At 54.4% G+C, this 25356-nt stretch overlaps 1 protein-coding gene across 1 annotated transcript in view; it reads right to left on the bottom strand.

Moving 5' to 3' along the window:
- The window catches only part of TMEM145 (transmembrane protein 145), a 167797-nt gene that overhangs the window by 55954 nt on the left and 86487 nt on the right, over positions 1–25356 (bottom strand). Inside the window, exons 5-7 of the mRNA XM_069201402.1 lie at positions 23392–23493; positions 23083–23167; positions 22072–22143 (exon numbers count right to left, since the gene is read on the bottom strand). Coding sequence (XP_069057503.1) covers positions 22072–22143; positions 23083–23167; positions 23392–23493 — 259 coding nt within the window. The remainder of the gene's footprint in view (positions 1–22071; positions 22144–23082; positions 23168–23391; positions 23494–25356) is intronic.

Genomic DNA, 25356 nt, shown 5'->3' with positions numbered 1-25356 from the left:
GAACACTGCAGGGGCATCAGATGATAAAACTACAGGCACCTCAGGGGGAAGGGAAGGGGGGGCACCTCAGCCACATGAGTCCACGACGCCAGATCCACGAGGGGCCTCCACGCCCACTGTCCCATCCTGGGGAGTGCAAAGCCACAGTCTCACAAGTCCCTACAGTGGGAGGCTTGCCCACTGTCCCATCCTGGGGAGTGCAAAGCCACAGTCTCACAAGTCCCTACAGTGGGAGGCTTGCCCACTGTCCCATCCTGGGGAGTGCAAAGCCACAGTCTCTCAAGTCTCTACAGTGGGAGGCTTGCCCACTGGACCATCCTGGGGAGTGCAAAGCCACAGTCCATCAGATGGATTACCGACTCCACTGTTATTGGAGGAGGCATGGTGCCCCGAGTGCTTCCTGAAGCCCTGCTCGACACAGAACCGGCACTGTCAATGGGCCAGCGGTGCTTGAGATGAAGGGCCCAGCGGAGCGGTGCTTGAGACGGCGGGGCCCAGCGGAGCGGTGCTAGAGATGAAGGGCCCAGCGGAGCGGTGCTTGAGATGAAGGGCCCAGCGGAGTGGTGCTTGAGATGAAGGGCCCAGCGGAGCGGTGCTTGAGACGGCGGGGCCCAGCGGTGCGGTGCTTGAGATGAAGGGCCCAGCGGAGCGGTGCTTGACAGAAAGGGCCCAGCGGAGCGGTGCTTGAGACGGCAGGGCCGAGCGGAGCGGTGCTTGAGATGAAGGGCCCAGCGGAGCGGTGCTTGAGACGGCGGGGCCCAGCGGTGAGGTGCTTGAGATGAAGGGCCCAGCGGAGCGGTGCTTGACAGGAAGGGCCCAGCGGAGCGGTGCTTGAGACGGCGGGGCCCAGCGGAGCGGTGCTTGAGACGAAGGGCCCAGCGGAGCGGTGCTTGAGATGAAGGGCCCAGCGGAGCGGTGCTTGAGATGAAGAGCCCAGCGGAGCGGTGCTTGAGACGGCAGGGCCCAGTGTGCGGTGCTTGAGATGAAGGGCCCAGCGGAGCGGTGCTTGACAGGAAGGGCCCAGCGGAGCGGTGCTTGAGACGGCGGGGCCCAGCGGTGCGGTGCTTGAGATGAAGGGCCCAGCGGAGCGGTGCTTGAGACGGCGGGGCCCAGCGGTGCGGTGCTTGAGATGAAGGGCCCAGCGGAGCGGTGCTTGACAGGAAGGGCCCAGCGGAGCGGTGCTTGACAGGAAGGGCCCAGTGGAGCGGTGCTTGAGACGGCGGGGCCCAGCGGAGCGGTGCTTGAGATGAAGGGCCCAGCGGAGCGGTGCTTGAGACGGCGGGGACCAGCGGTGCGGTGCTTGAGATGAAGGGCCCAGCGGAGCGGTGCTTGACAGGAAGGGCCCAGCGGAGCGGTGCTTGAGATGAAGGGCCCAGCGGAAGGGTGCTTGAGACGGCGGTGCCCAGCGGTGCGGTGCTTGAGACGGCGGGGCCCAGCGGAGCGGTGCTAGAGATGAAGGGCCCAGCGGAGCGGTGCTTGAGATGAAGGGCCCAGCGGAGTGGTGCTTGAGATGAAGGGCCCAGCGGAGCGGTGCTTGAGACGGCGGGGCCCAGCGGTGCGGTGCTTGAGATGAAGGGCCCAGCGGAGCGGTGCTTGACAGAAAGGGCCCAGCGGAGCGGTGCTTGAGACGGCAGGGCCCAGCGGAGCGGTGCTTGAGATGAAGGGCCCAGCGGAGCGGTGCTTGAGACGGCGGGGCCCAGCGGTGAGGTGCTTGAGATGAAGGGCCCAGCGGAGCGGTGCTTGACAGGAAGGGCCCAGCGGAGAGGTGCTTGAGACGGCGGGGCCCAGCGGAGCGGTGCTTGAGATGAAGGGCCCAGCGGAGCGGTGCTTGAGATGAAGGGCCCAGCGGAGCGGTGCTTGAGATGAAGGGCCCAGCGGAGCGGTGCTTGAGACGGCAGGGCCCAGCGGTGCGGTGCTTGAGATGAAGGGCCCAGCGGAGCGGTGCTTGACAGGAAGGGCCCAGCGGAGCGGTGCTTGAGACGGCGGGGCCCAGCGGTGCGGTGCTTGAGATGAAGGGCCCAGCGGAGCGGTGCTTGAGACGGCGGGGCCCAGCGGTGCGGTGCTTGAGATGAAGGGCCCAGCGGAGCGGTGCTTGACAGGAAGGGCCCAGCGGAGCGGTGCTTGACAGGAAGGGCCCAGTGGAGCGGTGCTTGAGACGGCGGGGACCAGCGGAGCGGTGCTTGAGATGAAGGGCCCAGCGGAGCGGTGCTTGAGACGGCGGGGCCCAGCGGTGCGGTGCTTGAGATGAAGGGCCCAGCGGAGCGGTGCTTGACAGGAAGGGCCCAGCGGAGCGGTGCTTGAGATGAAGGGCCCAGCGGAGCGGTGCTTGAGACGGCGGTGCCCGGCGGTGCCCAGCGGTGCCCAGCGGTGCGGTGCTTGAGATGAAGGGCCCAGCGGAGCGGTGCTTGAGATGAAGGGCCCAGCGGAGCGGTGCTTGAGACGGCGGGGCCCAGCGGTGCGGTGCTTGAGATGAAGGGCCCAGCGGAGCGGTGCTTGACAGGAAGGGCCCAGCGGAGCGGTGCTTGAGACGGCGGGGCCCAGCGGTGCGGTGCTTGAGATGAAGGGCCCAGCGGAGCGGTGCTTGAGACGGCGGGGCCCAGCGGTGAGGTGCTGGAGATGAAGGGCCCAGCGGAGCGGTGCTTGACAGGAAGGGCCCAGCGGAGCGGTGCTTGACAGGAAGGGCCCAGCGGAGTGGTGCTTGAGACGGCGGGGCCCAGCGGAGCGGTGCTTGAGATGAAGGGCCCAGCGGAGCGGTGCTTGAGACGGCGGGGCCCAGCGGTGCGGTGCTTGAGATGAAGGGCCCAGCGGAGCGGTGCTTGACAGGAAGGGCCCAGCGGAGCGGTGCTTGAGATGAAGGGCCCAGCGGAGCGGTGCTTGAGACGGCGGGGCCCAGCGGTGCGGTGCTTGAGATGAAGGGCCCAGCAGTGCGGTGCTTGAGATGAAGGGCCCAGCGGAGCGGTGCTTGACAGGAAGGGCCCAGCGGAGCGGTGCTTGACAGGAAGGGCCCAGCGGTGCGGTGCGTGACAGGAAGGGCCCAGCGGTGCGGTTCTTGTCCAGGCGGGGCCCTGTTCAGCAGTGCTCCTCCCGGCGGGGCCCGTTCTGCGGTTCTTGTCCCGGTGGGGCCCGTTCAGCGGTGCTCCTCCAGGCGGGGCCCGTTCTGCGTTTCTTGTCCCGGCGGGGCCCTGTTCAGCAGTGCTCCTCCCGGCGGGGCCCGTTCAGCGGTTCTTGTCCTGGCGGGGCCCTGTTCAGCGGTGCTCCTCCCGACGGGGCCCTGTTCAGCGGTGCTCCTCCCGGCGGGGCCCGTTCTGCGGTTCTTGTCCCGGCGGGGCCCTGTTCAGCGGTGCTCCTCCCGGCGGGGCCCGTTCAGCGGTTCTTGTCCCGGCGGGGCCCTGTTCAGCGGTGCTCCTCCCCCCAGGACCCTTGTGAGCTGTTTTGCCGGCAGGAGTCTTCACCCTCTCCCGTCGGCCACTTTCCAACTTAAGGTGCTTTACAGGGGGTGGACTGGCTGTGCTTTGGCTCCGTGTCACACTGGCTGCCCTGGTGGCCGGTGCACTCCACACACCTTTAACACGCACCACTGGTACCGGACTTTTTTTGGCAGAGGTGTTAATACGGGGCCTATGAATTGGAGGGGTGGGGGTGGTGGGAAAGAGGTCAACGTTGCTCAGGAAGAGTTTCTGACGAACACTGGGACGGGTAGCTGGAGGGGGTCTGGGAGTGGAGGAAGAGGAGGTGGTTGTAGGAGGTGTAACTTTAGGTGATTTGGGTGCAGGTACTGGAGGCTGTCGTGAGGTGGATGGATGTTGGGTGTGTGGGTGCCCGCGTTTGTGTACTTTGGGAGGGGGCGTCACAGACACACTGGGAGTGGACACAGGGGACGTGTAAATGGTAGTGGGGGTGGTGAGTGCAGGTGAGCGGGGTGTGGTGCTGGGTCCTAGTGCCTGTAGATGTAGTGCATGCAGGTGAGAGTGTAGACGACACTGGGAGGGAGGAGGGAGACGACGAGGAGGGGGACACAGTGGAAGCAGTGGATGTTGCTGTGTCTGTATGTGGGTGATGCTTGTGTGAGTGCCTGTGGGTTGTGTGGTGCTTATGTTTGCCTGAGCTACTTTTGTGTTTTGAGGTGTGTGCATGCTTGTCTGATGGTGTGCTTGGGATAGGCTGGGGTACAGGGGACTGTGTCTGGGTGGAGGAAGTTGGAGGGGGGAGGTTAGACACAGGGACAATGGCTGCCATCAGTGCTGAGGCCAGAGATTGCAGGGTTCGATGAAGGGCAGCCTGACCAGAATGAATGCCCTCCAGGAATGCATTACGTGTTGCAACTCCCTTTCTACACCCTGGATGGCATTCACAATGGTAGACTGCCCAACAGTGAGTGACCTGAGGAGGTCAATGGCCTCCTCACTGAGTGCAGCAGGGGTGACAGGGGCAGGGGCTGAGGTGCCTGGGGCGAAGGTGATGCCCACCCTCCTGGGTGAGCGGGCACGGGACGAAGGCTGAGGGGCTGCTGGGAGGGCGGTGCTGGTAGGGGGGGTGGCGGCTGTACCTGTAGAAGTGGGGGGCACAGATGGTGCCGCCACCACAAGGGAGCTCCCATCGACGGACGAGTCTGTGTCGCTGTTTGGTGATCCGGTGACCGACGTGAAGCTCCCCTCGCCCTCCGTCCCACTGGTGTATTCAGAGTCCGTGGTGTGGCCCTCCACGGCCATGTGGGATGCATCTCCCTCGTTCTCCGGTGCCACTGTACCTCCGCCTGATGATGCTGATGCACAAAAGAACAGGGAGAGCACAAAAAGGGGGGGGGACAACAAAAGAAAGACAGGTTGAGTGCATGGCTTACCGCTACAGTTGGCGGACAATACAGACACAGCAGCCCCCTGCACTATGCCGTGCTCTTGGCCTCTACAGATGCAATTCCTGGGATCTGGCCTACATGGCTATGGTGGACATCTGCACACATAGATGACACAGGGGCATGTATACCTGTACTTGACACTCTACAGAGGTGGGGTGGAGTGCCACATGGCCTGCATTCCGGAGGGGCCTAGCCTACGTAACTCGCCCTGGCCTAGGGAAACCCACAGCCCTCCTCCCCCACCCAGACCCCTCCACTGCGCGCAAAGTCCGCTGAATGATGTTGTACTCACCCCCTTGTGTCTGCTGTGATGCCCTCAAGCGCCCATCCAACTCCGGGTAGGCCACCGCCAGGATCCGGAACATCAGGGGGGTCATGGTGCGACGGGCACCCCTCCCACGTTGGGAGGCCATCCCCAGCTGAGCCTCCGCCGTCTTCTTGCTCCAGCGGCGAATGTCCTCCCATCTTTTACAGCAGTGGGTGCCCCGTCTCTGGTGGACCCCCAGGGTCCGGACGTCCTTGGCGATGGCACGCCAAATGTCCTTCTTCTGGTGGGCGCTGACCTACATGACATGTACAGGGGAAGAAGAGAAGTCATTACCAACTGCTCCGTCGAAGTGAGTGGCCCCCATCCCTACCCTTGCCATGTGGCACATGCATTCACACTCCTTCATGCTCGCTGAACTCTGCCCCCTTCCTTCTCACAACCAGCCCTCTCCACACAGGCATAGCCCATACAAGGTGCTCCCTGTGTACTTACCTGTTGGTCTGGAGGACCGTAGAGTAGCGTGTACTGGGGGAGGACCCCGTCGACTAGCTTCTCCAACTCCTGAGCAGTGAAGGCAGGGGCGCTTTCCCCAGACGCAGCAGCCATTGTCTCTTCCAGACCGAGGTCACAGCAGCACTTGCAGTGTAGGTCGTCTCCTGTCGAAGATCAGGTATCGAGTGATTGAACAGATAGAAAATGGCGGTCACGTCCGCGGTGGTGACGTCCGCGGCGGTGCGTATCATCCCCGCTGGCGCACTTCATCATTGGCTCCTGGGACCCATAGGGTCCAATGTTAACCAATGCAGCATTGCGCCGCGGTCTACGACCGCCTACCGCGACGGTGTACAACGCCAGCGCAAATACCTCACATCCCATTGTCCCAGTTTAGAGGTCAGGCAGCCGCCATTTCAGGGGCCCACATGGCTTCATTTACTACTGCGTCACACATACCTAGGCCTGCACTCAACACACATACAGGAAGAGTTTTGTATTTGGTGTCGTGTTCTGTGTAGCTGTGGGTACATACCTGGGAATTTGTTGAATCTGTGGTTGCTGTTGTCCTTCTTAGGCACCGTCAGCTGGGACATTTGAGGAGATGGCGGACTCCTCTGATGTACCGACTGCTGGTGGACCTGTTAACAATGGAGGAGCGACATTTGATCATCACCTACAGGTTTGACCGTGCCATAATCCAGGAACTGTGTACCCAGACCTGATCTCACCAATCCGCCATCCCACAGGAATACCCCCTGAAGTGCAGGTGCTATCAGTGCTCCATTTCCTTGCAAGTGGGTCATTTCAGACAACAGTGGCCATGGCATCAGGGATGTCCCAGCCTATGTTTTCCAACGTGTTGTCCAGAGTGTTGTCTGCCCTGCTGAAACACGTAAGGAGCTACATCGTTTTCCCTCAGGTGGAGGATTTGGCCACAGTGAAAGGTGACTTCTATGCCCTGGGACATATCCCCAACATCATAGGTGCTATTGATGGCACCCATGTAGCTCTGGTCCCCCCACGCAGGAGTGAACAGGTGTACAGGAACCGGAAGAGTTATAATTCCATGAATGTACAGATGGTATGTTTGGCAGACCAGTACATCTCCCAGGTAAATGCTATGTTCCCTGGCTCAGTGCATGACGCCTACATCCTGCGGAATAGCAGCATCCCGTATGTGATGGGTCAACTCCAGAGGCACCGGGTGTGGCTATTAGGGGACTCTGGTTACCCCAACCTGTCCTGGCTATTGACCCCAGTGAGGAATCCCAGGACCAGGGCAGAGGAACGCTACAATGAGGCCCATGGGCGGACTAGGAGGGTGATCGAACGCACCTTCGGCCTCCTGAAGGCCAGGTTCAGGTGCCTCCATATGACAGGTGGTTCCCTATTCTACTCACCAAGGAAGGTGTGCCAGATCATCATCGCCTGCTCGATGCTTCACAATCTTGCTTTGCGACGCCAGGTGCCTTTTCTGCAGGAGGATGGTCCAGATGACGGAGTTGTGGCAGCTGTGGAGCCTGTGGAGCCTGTGGACAGTGATGAGGAGGAGGCTGAGGAAGAAGACATAGACAACAGGGAGTCAGTCATACAGCAATATTTCCAGTGACACACAGGTGAGAACAATTGTTTTACTATTACATTCACTTTCACACTTCTACCTCTATCCTGTCTGTCAATTAGTAGCAGTATTTGGTAACTGAGTTGTACATTTCCCTTACGGTTTTACAGGTGTGGTTACCAACGTGTGTCATCTGCTTGCATCCTTCATGGACTTGTGATGTGTGACATAGGTATGTTGGCATTACATTTGAAAAGGCATTTTGTCACTGTCATTGCTAATATACATTTTCAAAATCACAGACTGACTCCAGATTGTTTTGTGGTTCAAGGGTGTTTATTGAAGTGCTAATTATTGGAGGGGGTGGCAAAATGGTGACGGGTGATGGTGGAGGAATGTCCATGGCAGAGTCCAGGCTATAAGTCTCACAGGTGCATTGCCCATGTGGGCATAGGAAGTGGAGCTGGGGCAGTTTAAGGTTGGACAGGGTTACAAAGTGAGACAGTGAGAGGACAATCAGGGTGGTCTCATTTCCTGGCGGGGGTCTTGCCATCTTGCTCTGTCCTGTTCCTGGATCTCAGGGACCGCTTACGGGGTGGTTGTCCGTCTGCAGGGGGTGGGGTGCTGGTGTGGTGGTCCTGTGGCGTCCTGTCCACTAGCGCCGGCAGAGGTGGTGGGCAGTTCATCGTCCATGCTAGTGTCAGGGGCCCCTTGGAGTGTCACGGTGTCCCTCATGGTCTTTTGTATGTCCTTCAGCACCCTACGATGGTGCCCAGGGCGGAGCTGATGGTTCTGAGCTCCTCCCTGAACCCCAAATACTGTTTGTCCTGCAGGTGCTGGGTCTCCTGAAACTTGGCCAGGACCGTCGCCATCGTCTCCTGGGAGTGGTGGTATGCTCCCATGATGGAGGAGAGGGCCTTGTGGAGAGTGGGTTCCCTTGGCCTGTCCGCCCCCTGTCGCACAGCAGCCCTCCCAGTTCCCCTGTGTTCCTGTGCCTCCGTCCCCTGGACCGTGTGCCCACTACCACTGCCCCCAGGTCCCTGTTGTTGTTGGGGTGGTGGGTTACCCTGGATTCCCTGTAGTGGTGGACACACAGCTGATTGACATGTCCTGGGTACGGAGGTATGGGCCCGCTGGGTGGGTGCTGTGCTGGTGTTACCAGAGGGTGGAAGGTCAGTGTTGGGCTGTGCCTGTGCAAGGGGTACCGACTGTCCTGAGGCCCACGATGGTCCAGGCTGGTCATCTGGATCCAGTTGGCCAGAGCTGCTGTCGTCACTGTGGGCCTCTTCTGTGGGTGGAGTGGAGATGTCTGGACCCTCCTGTGTGGTGACGTTACGTAGTGGTCCTGCAGGGGTATAAGAGCATGATTATTGCATGTGTGTGTGTCATGATGTGCAATGGGTGGGTGTGCGTGTACCCCAGTGCAAGCATTCCTGTGTGGGGGCTTGATTGATGATGGTTGGGGGGTTGTTATGGGTATGTGCAGTGAGCATGCTTTAGTGCTGGGTGTCCATGCTTAGTTGTGTCATGCAGGGATTGGTGTTGGGATGTGTGGTTTGTGTTATTAGTACATTAGTGAGGAGTTGTAGTGATAGGGGAGGGGGTGAGGGTGGGGGTGTGTGATAGCATGCAGGTAGGGTGGGGGATATGATAGTTAAGATTTGACTTACCAGTGTCCATTCCTCCACCGACTCCTCCAAGGCCCTCAGGATGCATGATGGTCAAGACCTGCTCCTCCCATGTTGTTAGTTGTGGGGGAGGAGGTGGGGATCCGCCGCCAGTCCGCTGAATCGCGATGTTGTGCCTGGAGACTACTGAACGCACCTTCCCCCGTAGGTCGTTCCACCTCTTCCGGATGTCCTCCCGATTTCTTGGATGCTGTCCCACAGCATTGACCCTGTCGACGATTCTGCGCCATAGCTCCATCTTCCTGGCTATGGAGGTGTGCTGCACCTGTGCTCCAAATAGCTGTGGCTCTACCCGTAGGATTTCCTCCACCATGACCCTGAGCTCCTCCTCTGAAAACCTGGGGTGTCTTTGGCGTGACATGGGGTGGTGTAGGTGATGTGTGGGGTGGTGTATGTGTTGATGAGTGTGGTGATGTGTGGTGGTGTGGGGTGTTTTGAGCGTGGATGTTGTATGGGTGATGGTGTTGTGTGCCTCTGTGTGGTGGGGTTGTCTATTGCTGAAGTCTCTCTCTGGCCTTCTTTCGGATTTTTTGGTCGTAGGGGTTTGTGGGTGATGTGGGTGTGTGTTTTATATTGTGTTGGGTGTGTGGGAGTGGTGTTTGTATGTGTGTCAGGTGTGTGTATTTGGAATTGTCCAATGTGGCAGTGTTTTGGAGATGTGTGTGTATTTTTAGCGCGGCGGTGTGTACCGCCAATGGAATACCGCGGTTGAAAGACCGCTGCGTGGATTCGTGGGTCGTGATAGCATGGGCGTGTTTCTATTGGCGTGACGGTGGAGGTTTTGTTTTCGCCAGTTTATCACTGACCTTTGGTGTGGCGGACTTGTGTGGGTATCTGAATTTTGGCGGATTCCGAGATGTGGGTCATAATAGCTGTGGCGGTATTCCGCGGCCGCGGCAGTGTATTGGCGGTCTTCTGCAAGGCGGTAAGTGCCTTTTACCGCCAATGTTGTAATGAGGGCCTTGGTGTGTTATGATGCACACGTCAGACAAGAAAATAAGTAGCCTGTGAAAACGAGTGTGGTCAGTTCAAGGACCACAAGAGCCAACTACTGTGTGTGAGTCCTTCATTGCCTTGCTGTAGCCCCACCACCAGTACACTACACTGGCGACAAGGGGGCCTGACTCGCCCCTGCATGTAATGCTGGGTCTCCTGCCTCCCGGAAAAAGCCGCCGTTGCCCGCGCCTCCGTTCATAACTGATCTCCCTGCACACTGATCCGTGCTGCTCTCAGTAGCTGCAGCTTTGGCCTCATTGAAAAGGACAACTTCGTGCAAAGTGAGAGGCTCCGCAGGCCCATTGGATCTGCTGTGTACGAACATATAACCTCTGCACCGGCCTGCTGCTCTCTGCTGCTGTGTTGAGGCTAGGGAGAAGAATTCGACCAGGAGCCTCCCTGCCAACCCGAGGCTCAGCGCACCATGTGAAAAAGCTACGGACTGCAACCCTGACATGTGCTGCACCGCCTCCATGTCAGTATTACCCTGAAGTGCCCAGACAGACTCTCATCCAAAAGTCCTGGGCTCCTCTCTGAGTGTGCCAAACAAGATACGCCACCCCCAGGGCATTGAATCTGCTTTGTGGCTTGTGCTACTCCATGTGAGACCCATTGCTGTGCACAGTGCCATCAACCCAAGCCACGCTACATCTGGAGAATGCCTGCTGGCCCTGCACCTGCATTGCAGGACGCCTGCCTATGCCACGTCCACACCCACAACAGTGCACCATCCTGCTCCAGTACACCTACCTGAAATAGGCGTCCTTCCTGCCGCCTCCTGCACAATCACCAAGTGACGCTAACCCAGCCTCCTCTGCATCATCAGAATGTCATCCAACCCTGCCAGTGAGCTATTCGCAGCTCGCTGGAAGGCATGGGTAGAACAATAAGAGACCTACTTCGAGGCAGTAGAGATACCAGATGACCAGAAGCGTGCACTATTCATTCACCTCGGTGGTGCAGACATCCACAAAATCTCCAAGACTGTAGTGGAAGCTGTGTCACAAAACACATACACCACCCTGAAAAATGCTGTCATGGCACACTTTGAGTCATATGCCAATCTTGACTACAATTGCTTTCTCCTGTGCCAAGCAAAGCAGCAGCCGGATGAGTCCATCAACATCTTTTACAGCCACCTAAAAGAGCTCACCAGCACCTGTATGCTGGTGGAAGCACAAGCCCAGTACATTTAAGGGTGTTTCTCTTCCAAGCTCAGTGAGCATATACTCCAGGAACCAAACATGTCGATGAGGGACATCCTGACAGTAGGGTGTTACAAAGAACTCTAAAGCCCATGCAGCCTATATGGACCCACACCAGTTGACACCCATCAAGAAGGAACTAATCAATGCCATCCACAAAGAAGCGAGAAAGCCCAAACCAGAGACCGTGGCTGGTGTGGCGGCCGATACCCTAACTCAGGCATTTGTCCAACTAATGGGAAGTCCTGCAGTACCTGTGGTTAACCCAACAACATTGCTAAAGTATGCTGCTCAACTTAGAAACTATAGACCACGCCAGCAACAAAGATCATGAGTGAGGTGGAACCCAGCCGAGTGGAGCTTCAAGACAGCAACATGGACGATGACGACCCTGCTGTTAACCATGTAGTTAGATTGGTAGATCCACTCCATGCAACTCTCCGGATGGTCCCCATGTGCCTTATCAGGGTGTAAGGCCAGCCGGTCCCCACCATTATCAACACAGGTGCTTCAATCAATCTGATGGCTGCTGAAGTGTATGATCCACTGCCTGACCCTCCGACCCTGCATTCGACAAGAGAACGAGTTTATGCCTTTGGCAATAGCTCTCCCCAAAGATAAAAAAGAATGTTTCAAACTGCCCTCTCTCATGAATCCGACCGCAAGACAGCCAAAATATACGTCTCTCAAGAGGGGTCTGGTTTCCTTCTCAGCTGTCACACAGCTCAGGAGCTCTACTTGGTACAGTTTGCCTTCAGTGTGCAAGCACACAAACTCAACAGGCTCCTCCATGACTTTGCCCTAATTTTCGAAGAGATGGGTGCCTAAAAGGTTCAGCCGTATGCCTACACATCAATGATTGCGTCACAGCTGTGGCCCTTTGACACCAGAGGATTGACTTCCATCTCTCCCCAAAGGTGGGAAAAGAGCTCAAACTCCTAGAAAAAGCCAGCATTATCGAGAGAGTAAAACAGCAGACTCCATTCATCTCCCTGTTGTCGTAGCTAGGAAACCCAAGCAACCAGAGGCTTGCACATCTGTGTTGACATGAGGGTCCCCAGTGTGGCAATCAAATGGGAAGGGCATTTGACACTGACCATTGATGACATCATCGGAGAACTGTTGGGATAAAAGTGGTCCTCCAAGATGGATCTTCGATCTGGTTATCACCAGATTCCATTGCACCCTAATTCCCAGCCCACCATCACATTCTCAACGCATGCTGGCCTTTGGAGGTACACCCGGTTAAACATCGAAATATCCAGGGCAGCTGAAGTTCTCCATCACATCATCAAGAGTGTCCTGCAAGACCTGCTCCACAATTGAAAGACCATCTTACCGACTCAAGGCCATCTTCACCCGAATTAAGGACCGAGGGTTGACCCTCCATAAAGACAAATGTGACTTCCTAAGGAATTACATCACCTTCTTTGGATACAGATTTTCAGATAAGGGTGTCGGCCTAGACCCGGAAAAAGTTAAATGGCATTAATAACGCGTCTGCTCCTTCCTCAGCATCCATAGCTTTCTAGGTATGGTAACATACTGCAGACGCTTCATCAAGAACCTATTTGATCTCACTGGTCCCCTTAAAGACCTCACCAAAAAATCCAGCCCCTGAGTGTGGGGAAAAAAGCAAGAGGAAGCTTTCAGAAAAACCAAAGCAGCGCTTCAGCAGACTCCAACCTGGTGTACTTTGACCCCCGCAGAGACTCTCAACTAGTCATGGATGCTAGCCCTACCGAGCTAGGGGCTGCGCTGACGCAACGCCAGGAGTGCGGAGAGTGGGCACCCATTACATATGTTAGCCAGTCACTCATGACCATTGATAAATGGTATTCACAGATTGAGCGAGAGGCAATTGCAATACTCTGGGGCTGCCGACATTTCAACCTTTACGGACACCCTATACCGTTCTCATCAACCACAAACCATTAGTCCCTTTGTTGCATGGCTCTTTGTCTAAACCTCCCCGAGTAACGAGAAATGGAGTCTGCAAATGGCGGAATTCATTTTCACCATTGAGTATCACCCTGGCACCCATAACCCAGTGGACTTCCTTTCAAGCCACGTTGGCTCAGTCACCCTGCCAGAGGTGGAAGAAGCTCACAAGACCAAGGCATGCGTCTGCTTGGTGGTGGAGCAATCAAGATCTCTCTCCATGATGCTAGCTGCAGTTGTGGATACCATTAAGCATGATGACTGTCTACAGATCACAATCCATGCGACCCTGCCTAATGATTGGCACCCGCTGCAATGTTCAGCCCAGTACTGCACCATCAGATCAAAGTAAATACTCAAAGCACTCTTCAACATACACCAAGAACCGTCAATCACCAAAGATGAATGCCTGCTAAGAGGCCCTCATCTTGTCCTTTTCGAAATCCTGCACAACAGAGCCATCCTGCTGGCACATGGAGCCCCCCAGGGCATTGTCAAATCAAAGAGCCGACTGAGAAGCAAAATCTGGTTTCCTGGCCTTGATCAGAAAGTAGAAGAGGTTGTGGAGAATTGCACCACCTTCCAAGCCACTGGCCAACCAGATCCCTTGGCAGCGGTGATCACAGTAGAAGGCCTAACTAAACCGTGGCAGCGGGTCAGTGCAGACTTTGGCAGCCTACCCAACGGGTCCCATATGCTGGTAGTAGTAGATGACTTCTCCCGGTATCCCAAAGTAGAGATAGTATCAAGCACATCAGAAGTCATCCCCAAAATCGAGAAAATGATGGTGTCCCATGGTCTCTTTGAAGAATTACGGACAGACAACGGTCCTCCGATCAGGGGTCATGAATGGGCAGACTACTTCCATTCCAGAAACGCCAAACACCGAAGTATCATACCTCGCTGGCCCCAAGCCAACGAGGAAGTAGAACGTCTGATGAGAACGCTGATGAAAGACATCCGGATTTCTGTCACTGAAGACACCAATGTTGAACAAGTCAATTACAGTTTTCTAAGAGAATACAGGCTCATGCCCCAATCCATGACTGGCATTGCCCCAAGCAAGCTGTATTTAGGAAGGGCAATGACTGACACCCTTCCCCACCACCCAAAGTGAGCAAAGACACCCAGGCCCTCTGATCACTCGGACTCCTGAAGAGCACACAACAATGAATACGTGTCTAGGAGGAGGAGAGCTCGAGCGAGTACTCTCAAGGTAGGAGATCATGTCCTCATGAAGGCTCACCACCCGGGAGGCAAGTTCCACTTCTCATTCGAGATAAACCTGTGAAGAATAACTGAGATCAAAGGTACTATGGTGACTGCTCATAGAGGGTCAGAATCCATCACCAGGAACGTATGCCATTTCAAGAAGAAGTCCCTGTCATTTGCATCCGACCCCCAAAGAGAAGACCCAGGGGAAGCCACTGTGACAAACAGCTAGACGGACAGTGACGATGGAAGTGAAATGGCCCAAGAAAACCCTGCCAAGGATCAAAGAAGATTGCCATTTCTTATGCCAACACTTGTGATGGGTTTGCCAGTGAACTGACTTCAACAACCTCATGGCCACCTACAACATGCAGGCCAACACCAGAAATGTCAGCCTGACATGAGTAAGGACGATATGACCTAAGAACCAATCCAGGACCGTCCCTGCAGTAGGTACCATGACTTCATGTGTAATTGAAAGTAACTGCATGCCAAAGAGACTCTGAAAACACTGGTTAAAGTTACTTAAGTTATTCATGCAGTTAGTGGTTGTTTGTTTTTTTCCTTTCCATGGTAAAGGAGGAATGTAGTGTTGCATCACACCGTCAACACCAGGGGCCAGATGTAGGAAACTTTTTGCATGGCGCAAACAGCGAATTTCGCTGTTTGTGACATGCAAAAAGCACATCGCGATGCCCATTACCATTTTGTGAGTCGGTAACCTGGTTACCGACTCGCAAAATGGGAATGCGACTTGCAAATAGGAAGGGGTGTCCCCTTCCTATTTGTGATTCGCATCGCGATGCAGAATTGCTTTGTGACCGCGAACGCAGGGACACCATCCTGCATCCCGGTTTGCGACTCGCAAATTGCGGGTCGCTCAGACTCGCAATTTCCGAGTCGCAAACCCGGAATTTCATATATCTGGCCCCAGGTTACACGTTTGTGGGAGGAGGGTGTAGGCATAATGGAATAGCCTTGCAAGCACAAGAGATTTGGGGCCAGATGTACAAACCGTTACGCATGGCGCAAACTGTGAAAATCGCAGTTTGTGCCATGCAAAACGGCAAACGCGATGCACATTCCCATTTTGCGAGTCGGTACCAACTCGCAAAATGGGAATGCGACTCGCAAATAGGAAGGGGTGTTCCCTTCTTATTTGCGACTCGCACCGCGATGCAGAATTGCTTTGTGACTGCGAAAGCAGTCACAAAGCAATTCGCAGTTAGCACCCACCTGAAGTGGGTGCTAACTCATTCGCAAAAGGGAAGGGGTCCCGATGGGACCCCTTCCCCTTTGTGAATATCGCACAAAATGTTTTTTCACAGCAGGCAGTGGTCCGAAACGGAAATTGCGAGTCGCACCGACTCGCAATTTCCAATTCTCAAATCCGTATCTTGCTACATCTGGCCCTAGGTGTGTTCTGATGCACACACCAGACAAGAAAATAAAAGGCCAGTGAAAATGGTTGCGGTCAGTTCAAGGACCACGAGAGCCAACAACTGTGTGTGTGCTCTTCATTGATGCGCTGCAGCCCCCACCACCAGGACACTCCAGAGACCAGCTCCAAGAGGTACCCTACCTCCTTCACTTGAAGGAAGAGATGAAGATCATCTCTGCCAGGAACGCTTCATTCCTGGGTAATGGCCAGGCTACTGGCCCGTCCTGGAGAAGAGCATGAGGCTCCCTGCCTCTTCGATCCACCCCTTTACCTGCTATGTGCATCCTCCACCCCTACTGTTCCTTAGCCCTCTGAGCATCTCATCTTTGTACTGCTTTGTGGCATCCCTAGTGCTTTGTAGCTATGTTTACACTGCATGAGTCACATACAAACAGTAAATGAACACACAACAAATACACACACACACATACACTGGACACACATACAGACATACACACACACAGACACATACACACAATTCCACACACAGACAGGCACATATGCACACACAAACTCCCCCCACACACATACATGCACACTCACACACAGACACACACTCATAGACACACATACTCAAAACACAACCGATTTAGAGAGCAAAGGTCAGGGATCAGTGAAACAAAGGTCAAAGAATAGATGCAGTTTCTAATAAAAGTAAAAAGGTGCAAAAATTGAATGAACAGATAAAGAATGGAACTCTAACATAATTTCAACAAATGATTTCACTGTAAGCAACCTGTCAGAACAATTACTTGTAGGGACAAGGGGATGTTGCACCTGCAGCTGTGCAGGAAAAAGTGTGCCTAGAAGTAGCTGTGTGGGAGCTGTGGGGTGGAGCCTGGGCGAGCCACTAGTGCCAGGCTTCAGAGAGGATTTCTCTCCAAGGAGGCGGACATCTGATGCCCAGGCTGGAAGGACCAGGTGAGACCAGAAAGCAGTTTTCACTGACTGAGGGATAGAGCACTGGAGATCTGTCACATGCCCCACAAAGGCTGAACACAAAGCAGTGCACAACAGTGGTGTGACGCAAGATGATGTCCCTCACCCCCACCCCCACAGCAGAAGGTGGTGAGGGGCTCCTGAGGTTCCGTAAATCAAAGATACTCTCATGCTTTGGTATGAATGGGGCCCCCTGGTAGCGCACTCTCCATTCAGTTTGGTGTCACTGTCAGGTGCACTCCTCGCTGCCTGTCTCACTGGGAGGCGGACTGCATTACGCTTCAGGCCTGGTTTTCCTTTTCAGGAGGAATCTCAGACATTAATATTTCAACAGTGTAGGGACTCTGTCCAGAAGGCCATGCCCAGTGGAGCCAGAATGTGAGGAGTGAGCTGTGCAGTCAGACTGTGAACTGTGCACCCAGAATGTGATTAGTGAGCTGTGCAGCCAGAGTGTGAGCAGTGAGTTGCACAGCTAGAACGTGAAAAGCGAGCTGCACAGCCAGAGTGTGAGCAGTGAGCTGTGCAGCCAGAGTGTAAGCAGTGTCCTGTGGAGCCAGAGTGTGAACAGGTGTGAGTAGACAGTTGTGCAGCCAGAGTGTGAATCCAAACGTGGCATTTCTACCTGCTTCCAAACAAAAGTTAACACTTCGTAAAGGTAACCTATTGTTATCCTATGGGAGAGGTAGGCCTCACAGCAGAGAAAAACAGAGTTGGGAGTTTTTCTCTACCAGGACATGTAAAACCTAACACCACATGCCCTATTTTTTAAGCACAATACACCCTGCCCTACAGGATGTTAAGGGCCTACCATATGGCCACTTATATGTATTAAAAACAGAGGTTTAGGCCTGTTAAAAGGTTTGTTTTGCCCTGTCAAATTGGCAGTTTAAAACTGCACACAGGCAGCAATGGCAGGCCTAAGACATGTTTTTAAAGGGCTACATAAGTGGGTGGCACAATAAAAGCTGCAAGCCCACCAGTAGTGTGTGCTTCTCTGCCTCTCCTGTCGCCTCTCTTCTTCTTCATCTTCTTCTGAGGTCTTCTGCCTGTCTTCTGCCTTCTGTTCTTCGTATCTTCATCTGTGATCTTCTGCTCTTCTGTGAACTTCCGCTCTTCTGAGTTCTTCTGGACTCCTGTTCTTCGGTTCTCCTGTTCTTCTATTCTTCTGTTCTTCCGGTCTTCTGTTCTTCTGTTCTTCTGCTCTTCCGGTCTTCTGTTCTTCTGTCTTCTGTTCTTCTGTCTTCTGTTCTTCTGTCTTCTATCTTCTGTCTTCGGCTCCTCTGCCCCCTCCGTCTTCTTCTCCCCGCGCCTGCCCTCCTGCTCCTGCCTCATCCCCCTCCCTCACTCGCCTCCCCCTCTCTGTCACCCCTATCTAACCCATTCGCTATCTACCTCCCTCTCTCCTTCTATCCACCTATCTCTCTATCGCTCTATCTCACTATCTAACTCCCTCACTCCCCACCTCCTCCTATCCACCCATCTCTCTATCTATCGATTTCTCTATCTATCGATTTCTCTATCTATCCATTTTCTCTATCTCTCCCCCCCTTCCCGCCACCCCCTCTATTACCTATTCTTCCTATCCTCTCACTCTACCTCTCACCCTCACCCACCTCTACAACCCCCCCTCCCCTATCTTCAAAACCCAACTCCTATCTCTCTTCCTAATCTCCCAAACCTCCTAACACTCTCCCCCTCCACCCTTAAGCCCCCCTCCCCCAGCTCTTCTCACTCTACCTGTCCCCCACTCCCTCGCACTTTCCCGCCGCGACCTCCTGCTCGCCCCCGCCCTCCGAGCTCCCATTCGCCCCCAGCTGACCCCTCCCCCCCTCCTACCTCATATGGCGGCCGCTGCGTGACCGCGCCGCTGGCGCGCCGGAGGCGCACCAGAGTCAAGCCCATCTGCGCCTGGCCCGCGCCCAGCGCCACGACCCCTGGTCCCCAGCTCTCCCAAACCCCACTGATCCGCTACGACCCCACGACCCTCCTCGCCCTCAACCCAGGACGCTCCAACACCTGCTTCCAAGCTCACCCCAAACGCACCCATGGACCCTTCACCTGCAACTCCTGCAAACGCATCTTCCACCACGCAACTACCACGACCACAAGCCCACGCGCCATCAACCACCTCAAGTGCATCCTGGTCAACGCTCGATCCGTCCACAAGCACGCCGTTGAACTCTGGGACCTCCTGGACTCCACAGCACCAGACGTCGCCTTCATCACGGAGACCTGGATGAACGCCTCCTCTGCTCCAGACATCGCCACCGCCATCCCCGAAGGCTACAAGATCTCCAGAAAAGACCGCACCAACCAAGCAGGAGGAGGTATCGCCATCGTCTTCAAAGACTCCATCAGCATCACCACCTCCACCGAAGACACCCCCCTCGCCGCTGAACACCTGCATTTTCAGATTCGCACCGACCCGAGGACCACCCTCAGAGGATCCCTCGTCTACCGTCCTCCCGGACCACGCGCCCCCTTCAGTGACGCCATCGCCGACTTCATCTCCCCGCACGCCCTCGCCTCACAGGACTACATCCTCCTAGGCGACCTCAACTTCCATCTGGAACAAAACAACGACCCCAACACCGCCACCCTGCTCGACAACCTCGCCAACCTCTGCCTTAAACAACTGGTGAACACCGCCACCCACATCGCCGGACACACGCTTGACCCTATCTTCTCCGCCAGCAAACACGTCTTCTTCAGCCACACCTCCGCTCTACACTGGACCGACCACAGCTGTGTCCACTTCACATTCCGACGCGAGACCCGCCACCTCCGCACTCAACCCATCCCTCGTCGACAGTGGAACAAGATCCCCGAAGAGCAACTCTTCTCAGCACTCGCCGCCAACCAACCCACCCTCACCACCGACCCCCAACGACGCAGCCCTCAGCCTCACAAACTGGATCTCCAACTGCGCAGACAACCTTGCTCCCCTCAAACGCACGCATCGACAGACCAACACCAAAAAACCTCTCTGGTTCTCTGACACCCTCAAAGAATCAAAGAAAACTTGTCGCGCCCTCGAGAAGGCCTGGCGCAAGGACCACACCGCTGACAACATGACCGCCCTCAAGAACGCTACCCGCGAACACCACCGCCTGATCCACGCTGCTAAAAAGACCTTTTTCACCGACAGACTGGACAAAAACAGCCACAACAGCAAAGAACTCTTCAGCATCGTCAAGGAGTTCTCCAACCCCAACGCCGACGCCAACGCCGTCACGCCCTCACAGGATTTGTGCGAATCCCTCGCCACTTTTTTCCATCGCAAGATCAGCGACCTCCACAACAGCTTCGGACACCAGACCCAACATAACACCACCGAACCCGCACCCCCGGCCATTACCCTCAACAACTGGACCCACATCAACACTGAAGAAACCAAATCCATCATGAACTCTATCCACTCCGGCGCCCCTTCGGACCCCTGCCCTCACTTCATCTTTAACAAAGCCGACAACATCATCGCCCCGCACCTCCAGACCATCATCAACTCTTCTTTTTCTTCTGCTACCTTCCCCGAATGCTGGAAACACGCCGAAGTCAGCGCCCTACTAAAGAAACCTACGGCTGACCCGAGCGACCTGAAAAACTTCCGCCCCATCTCTCTTCTGCCTTTCCCAGCCAAGGTAATAGAGAAGACCGTCAACAAACAGCTGACCACCTTCCTGGAAAACAACAACCTGCTCGACCCTTCACAAACCGGATTCCGAACCAACCACAGCACGGAAACCGCCCTCATCTCAGTCACTGACGACATCAGAACCCTGATGGACAACGGTGAAACAGTCGCCCTCATTCTCCTCGACCTCTCGGCTGCCATCAACACCGTCTGTCACCGCACCCTAATCACCGCCTCCGCTCCACCGGGATCCAAGGCCAGGCCCTGGACTGGATCGCCTCCTTCCTCTCAAACCGTTCCCAAAGAGTTTACCTCCCTCCGTTTCGCTCAGAACCCACCGAGATCATCTGCGGCGTACCTCAAGGCTCATCGCTCAGCCCGACACTCTTCAATGTCTACATGAGCCCCCTCGCCAACATCGTTCGCAAGCACGACATCATCATCACCTCCTACGCCGACACCCAACTCATACTCTCCCTCACCAAGGACCCCGCCAGCGCCAAGACCAACCTACAAGAGGGTATGAAGGACGTCGCAGATTGGATGAGGCTCAGCCGCCTAAAGCTGAACTCTGAAAAAACGGAAGTCCTCATCCTCGGCAACACCCCGTCCGCCTGGGACGACTCCTGGTGGCCTACGGCCCTCGGCACCGCACCGACCCCCACAGACCACGCCCGCAACCTCGGCTTCATCTTGGACCCTCTTCTCACCATGACCAAGCAAGTCAACGCCGTGTCCTCCGCCTGCTTCCTCACCCTCCGCATGCTTCGCAAGATCTTCCGCTGGATCCCCGCCGACACTAGAAAAACCGTGACCCACGCCCTCGTCACGAGCCACCTGGACTACGGCAACACCCTCTACGCCGGGACCACAGCCAAACTCCAAAATCGCCTGCAACGCATTCAAAACGCATCGGCACGCCTCATCCTCGACGTACCCCGCAACAGCCACATCTCTGCACACCTGAGACACCTGCATTGGCTCCCAGTCAGCAAAAGGATCACCTTTTGACTTCTCACCCACGCACACAAAGCCCTCCACAGCAAGGGACCGGAATACCTCAACCGACGCCTCAGCTTCTACGTCCCCACCCGCCTCCTCCGTTCCTCTGGTCTTGCACTCGCTGCCGTCCCTCGCATCCGCCGCTCCAAGGCGGGTGGGAGATCTTTCTCCTTCCTGGTGGCCAAAACCTGGAACTCCCTCCCCACCAGCCTCAGGACCACCCAGGACCACTCCGCTTTCTGGAGACTCCTAAAAACCTGGCTATTCGAGCAGCAGTAACCCCCCCTTTCCCCTAGCGCCTTGAGACCCGCACGGGTGAGTAGCGCGCTTTATAAATGTTAATGATTTGATTAGTATAGATAAATGAAATGTACCAATTGGGTGTAAGCCAATTTTACCATGTTTAAAAGAGATAGGACAAACACTTTCTCGCTGGTTAGCAGTGGTAAAGTGCACACAGTTCTAAGGCCAACAAAAAAACATTTAAGCAAATGGGGGTGGAGGAATACCAAGGCGACCAGGTCTAACAAGCAGCAGTCTACAGATATTATTCAAATTATATGATGATGTTCTCCAAGATGAATGCCCCTTCTTACCCTGTGCCAGGGTAGCACCATGATGTCCACCTCAATACAGATCTTATCACCTCCTATGGCCAGCGTGGCAACAGTTTACACTGGCCTCTTGTGTGACCTCTCTACTGCCTGCAAGTGTGCCCCTCTTTCTACTGGGTGCCCTCTCTCTGCCCAGTTTCATCCATGCCAACAGAGGGCAACCTAACTATTGACAACTTCAGTAAGGAAAAGGCCAGCTCACCCGCCAGCAGGTACTCACAGCCAAAGTAGCAGGACAGGATGAGGATGCAGATGAAGATGATCAGGAATGTGATGTCTGTCTCCAGGATCCCTGCAAGAAGAGAGACAGAAGATCAGTTAACTTTTAGAGAAGGGGCAGAGGGGGTAGAGCAGGCAGCATGGACTCAAGGCACGTTCAGAGCTGTCTAAAGGCACCTCAGCAAGTCCACTGTACTCCATGAAGCTCGCAGAGGAACATGAGCATTTGCCCCAAAAACAAGCACAAAAGAAGATGCGTTGCATGCAGGGTCGAGTGAATATTATAAATGTATCATCCAACGCATGTAGCATGACATAACGTGTATTTGTAAAGCGCACATTCACCTGTGTGCATCTTGGTCCTGAATAACAGATGTTTATTATTACCCAACTCAATGGTACTCATTTTATCGACCTCAGAAGGATGAAAGGCTGAGTGGACCCACTGAGATTTTAACCTGTGACCACGAGGTCACACATAGGCCACTACAGTGGACGCATCAGTCCTCTAAGCCACCAGACCCGGCTTTAACAAGACCCAGTGCCACTCTGCGCCCAGCGGGAACTAAAGCTGACTGAATACCACTTCTCAGAGGGGTGGCTACCGTCTAATTTCATGTAGAAGATAGACAAAATCATTTCTTCTACTCAATTCTCTATTGGCACCTGCAATCAGGTAGCTCTGAATGTTTCCCCTTACCAGAGTCCTATATGGAGATGGTGCTCTGCAGGGTCGACCTGCGTCCAGGACGTAGCAACTGATCTCAGGGGTCAGTCAGCACCAAAGTCACCCAGGTAGACTCCTCTCATCTACTGAGATCCTGCTGAACATGATCTGTCTGTCGCAGGCTCATTGGCCACTACTGACATCGCCCATGATATCAACACATACATGAATTCTGTGTGACCGATATGGTGAGACTGCAAGGGCGCTCCGTTCCTTCTGGGGCTACCTGCTCAAAAAACATCATTAAGACCTTCAAGTTGTGTATCTACTGAGGTTTGAGCTTACCAAACTCATCGGCAGAGAAGTGCCGGGTCCAGAAGGACTTCCCGTTGGTGAGGACCATCTCATACTCCAACTCCAGCCCATCGCCCTGCGAACAAGAAGCACTCACAACTCAGAGAGGTAATGACTGGACTGAAGGTTTGAGGCTTTAGTTAGTCTAGAAAGACAGCTGCTGAATGTAGGGTTTGAGGCTGAGGATAGAACTATATAAACAGGGAGAACAATCACACTTGGAGGCATCGGGATGGATCTTTTTCCAGAACACAAATCCCAATGAGCTAAATGATGATGAAGAGCAGGAGAAGCACTCACCCCGCACTTGCTGAGGGCAATGTACCACCACCTCTCACGCACCGACCGGAAGCTCCTTCCACTGTTACAGGACAAGTAGCGAACCCCATCCTCCGCCAGCAACTTTGGAAAAGAAAAACAGACCCTTGGATCACAAGGCGTATTGAGGAGGAAGAACAGAGAATGAGCAAGGAGGAAGAAGAGGAGGAGGTGGAAGAAGGAGGGAGAAATCAAAAAGGAAGAAGGAGGCACAGTAAGGCGGAGGGCTGGAAAGCACAAGGGTAAATAGAAGAACCTGCGAAGAGAAGAGGGACAGAGAGAGTGAGCGAAGGAGGAATGAAGAGAGGACATTCCTTCCAGCAGCCTTGGGAAAAGACCCACAAAGGGCCACATGGGTGTCAGGAAGATAAACAAAGGGGTGGGTCAGAAACACCCAGCTAAGGAAAAGTGGGGATGACCTGGAGAAGAAACCAGATAGGAGCACACCTCCTGCACAGGGACCGACTCATGGTGTCTATTCACCCCACACCATCCTCACGGCTGGAGAGTATCTGCCGCTGGGACGGAAAGGAAACTGAGGAGTGGCAGAATAACAAGGGCAATTATTTAGAAGGTAGCTTCGCCTCACTAATCAGCACCTTCTGATCTTCCTGCAGACACTCTGCCTGGGGTCAGGTTTGGCATTTGTCACTGGTTTCTGCACCTGCTGCACCAATCCTAGAAGAAAGAGTCCTGTCTTTGGTACTGTCAGAAGAGATACTCTTCTGGCCTCAGGTGGATGCCTCTGCACACCTCACTTCTCTTGATCCCCGACTCCTAGCTCCTTGCATACTGTCTGAGGGTTTCTGATGGAGAAGGAGTCTACACAATGGTGCTGGGACAGAGTGGGGGCTGCCAAGCATTATCACTCACTAAAGTCTGAGGTATGTGAGTACTTCAGGAAAGAAAAATGTATTAAGTGAGTGAATCCCCGTTAGTGGGAGGGGAGAGCGGTGTGAGGTCAATTATTGATGACATATTCACAAATAAATAGGTAAAATTTGGAATGGTATGCTGCTCTCATTGTAGATAAGACAATCTCCATTGAAACTGAGTGTTCGAGCAACTGATAGACCAGAAACAAGCACTGCAACGGCAACTCAGCTCCCACTGGTCACCAGAAGGGTTTCAGTTCACTTACACAACTTGAAGTAGTCTGCTATAAAGCGAGGCTAGAGGAACGAGGTGCCTCGACACATTGCCTCCCCTGTGGTAAGTGCCGCCACTTCCGGGTTCAATTAAACAAACGGAGCAAACCCTCGGACCCGGGTGTATCACTGCATTGCACAAACGTCTTGGTCCTCAAGGGGGAAGTGTAGCCCTTAAGTCCCACTGCAACATTTCTATCACTCTTTCAACACAATAAGATTGTTGTGTAATGTATTTGTTTCATTTAATGTGTAGTTCAATAAGAATACATTACATTTATTCCATGGTGGTGCTCCTAAAACAATGGCGCAGTGAAACTGATTAAAGTGAAAAACTAGAGTGCACCAGTGTTATACACAATATTTACAATAGTCTGGCTAAAGCGACAAGTGCTCTTCAAAATGACCCCTTCAATCCAGGTGTCTGGAAGCCACTTATCATTCACAAAAAACACAGGACACATCACAATTATGTAGACATTTCGACACAACGTAAAGGTTCGATCAACAAAGGGTCGTCATCAGGACAGGGTATGTTTTGTAGGTAGCACCAATTTTTGGTGAAGCTGTTTCACATCCAAATTCAAATACTGCGAGTTGTACCAGCCGTTACTTCGTGACAAACATCTCGGTCAGTCCGAGGGTGATCACTCTACTAACGAATCTCAGTTTCTGTGGTGAAGCTGTGACTTCGGCCATTACTTCGGGCGAGCATCATATCTCGGCCAGTCTAGGGCTGATCACAAACCCTCCAGCGAGCCGGAGGACGCCAACCTACCCTCTTCCGTGTTGGCAGATT

Source organism: Pleurodeles waltl, chromosome 7 (assembly GCF_031143425.1).
Source record: "Pleurodeles waltl isolate 20211129_DDA chromosome 7, aPleWal1.hap1.20221129, whole genome shotgun sequence".
Lineage (NCBI taxonomy): Eukaryota > Metazoa > Chordata > Amphibia > Caudata > Salamandridae > Pleurodeles > Pleurodeles waltl.
Note: the sequence above shows the minus strand (reverse complement) of the source record. Positions and strands in the feature narration are given on the sequence as shown.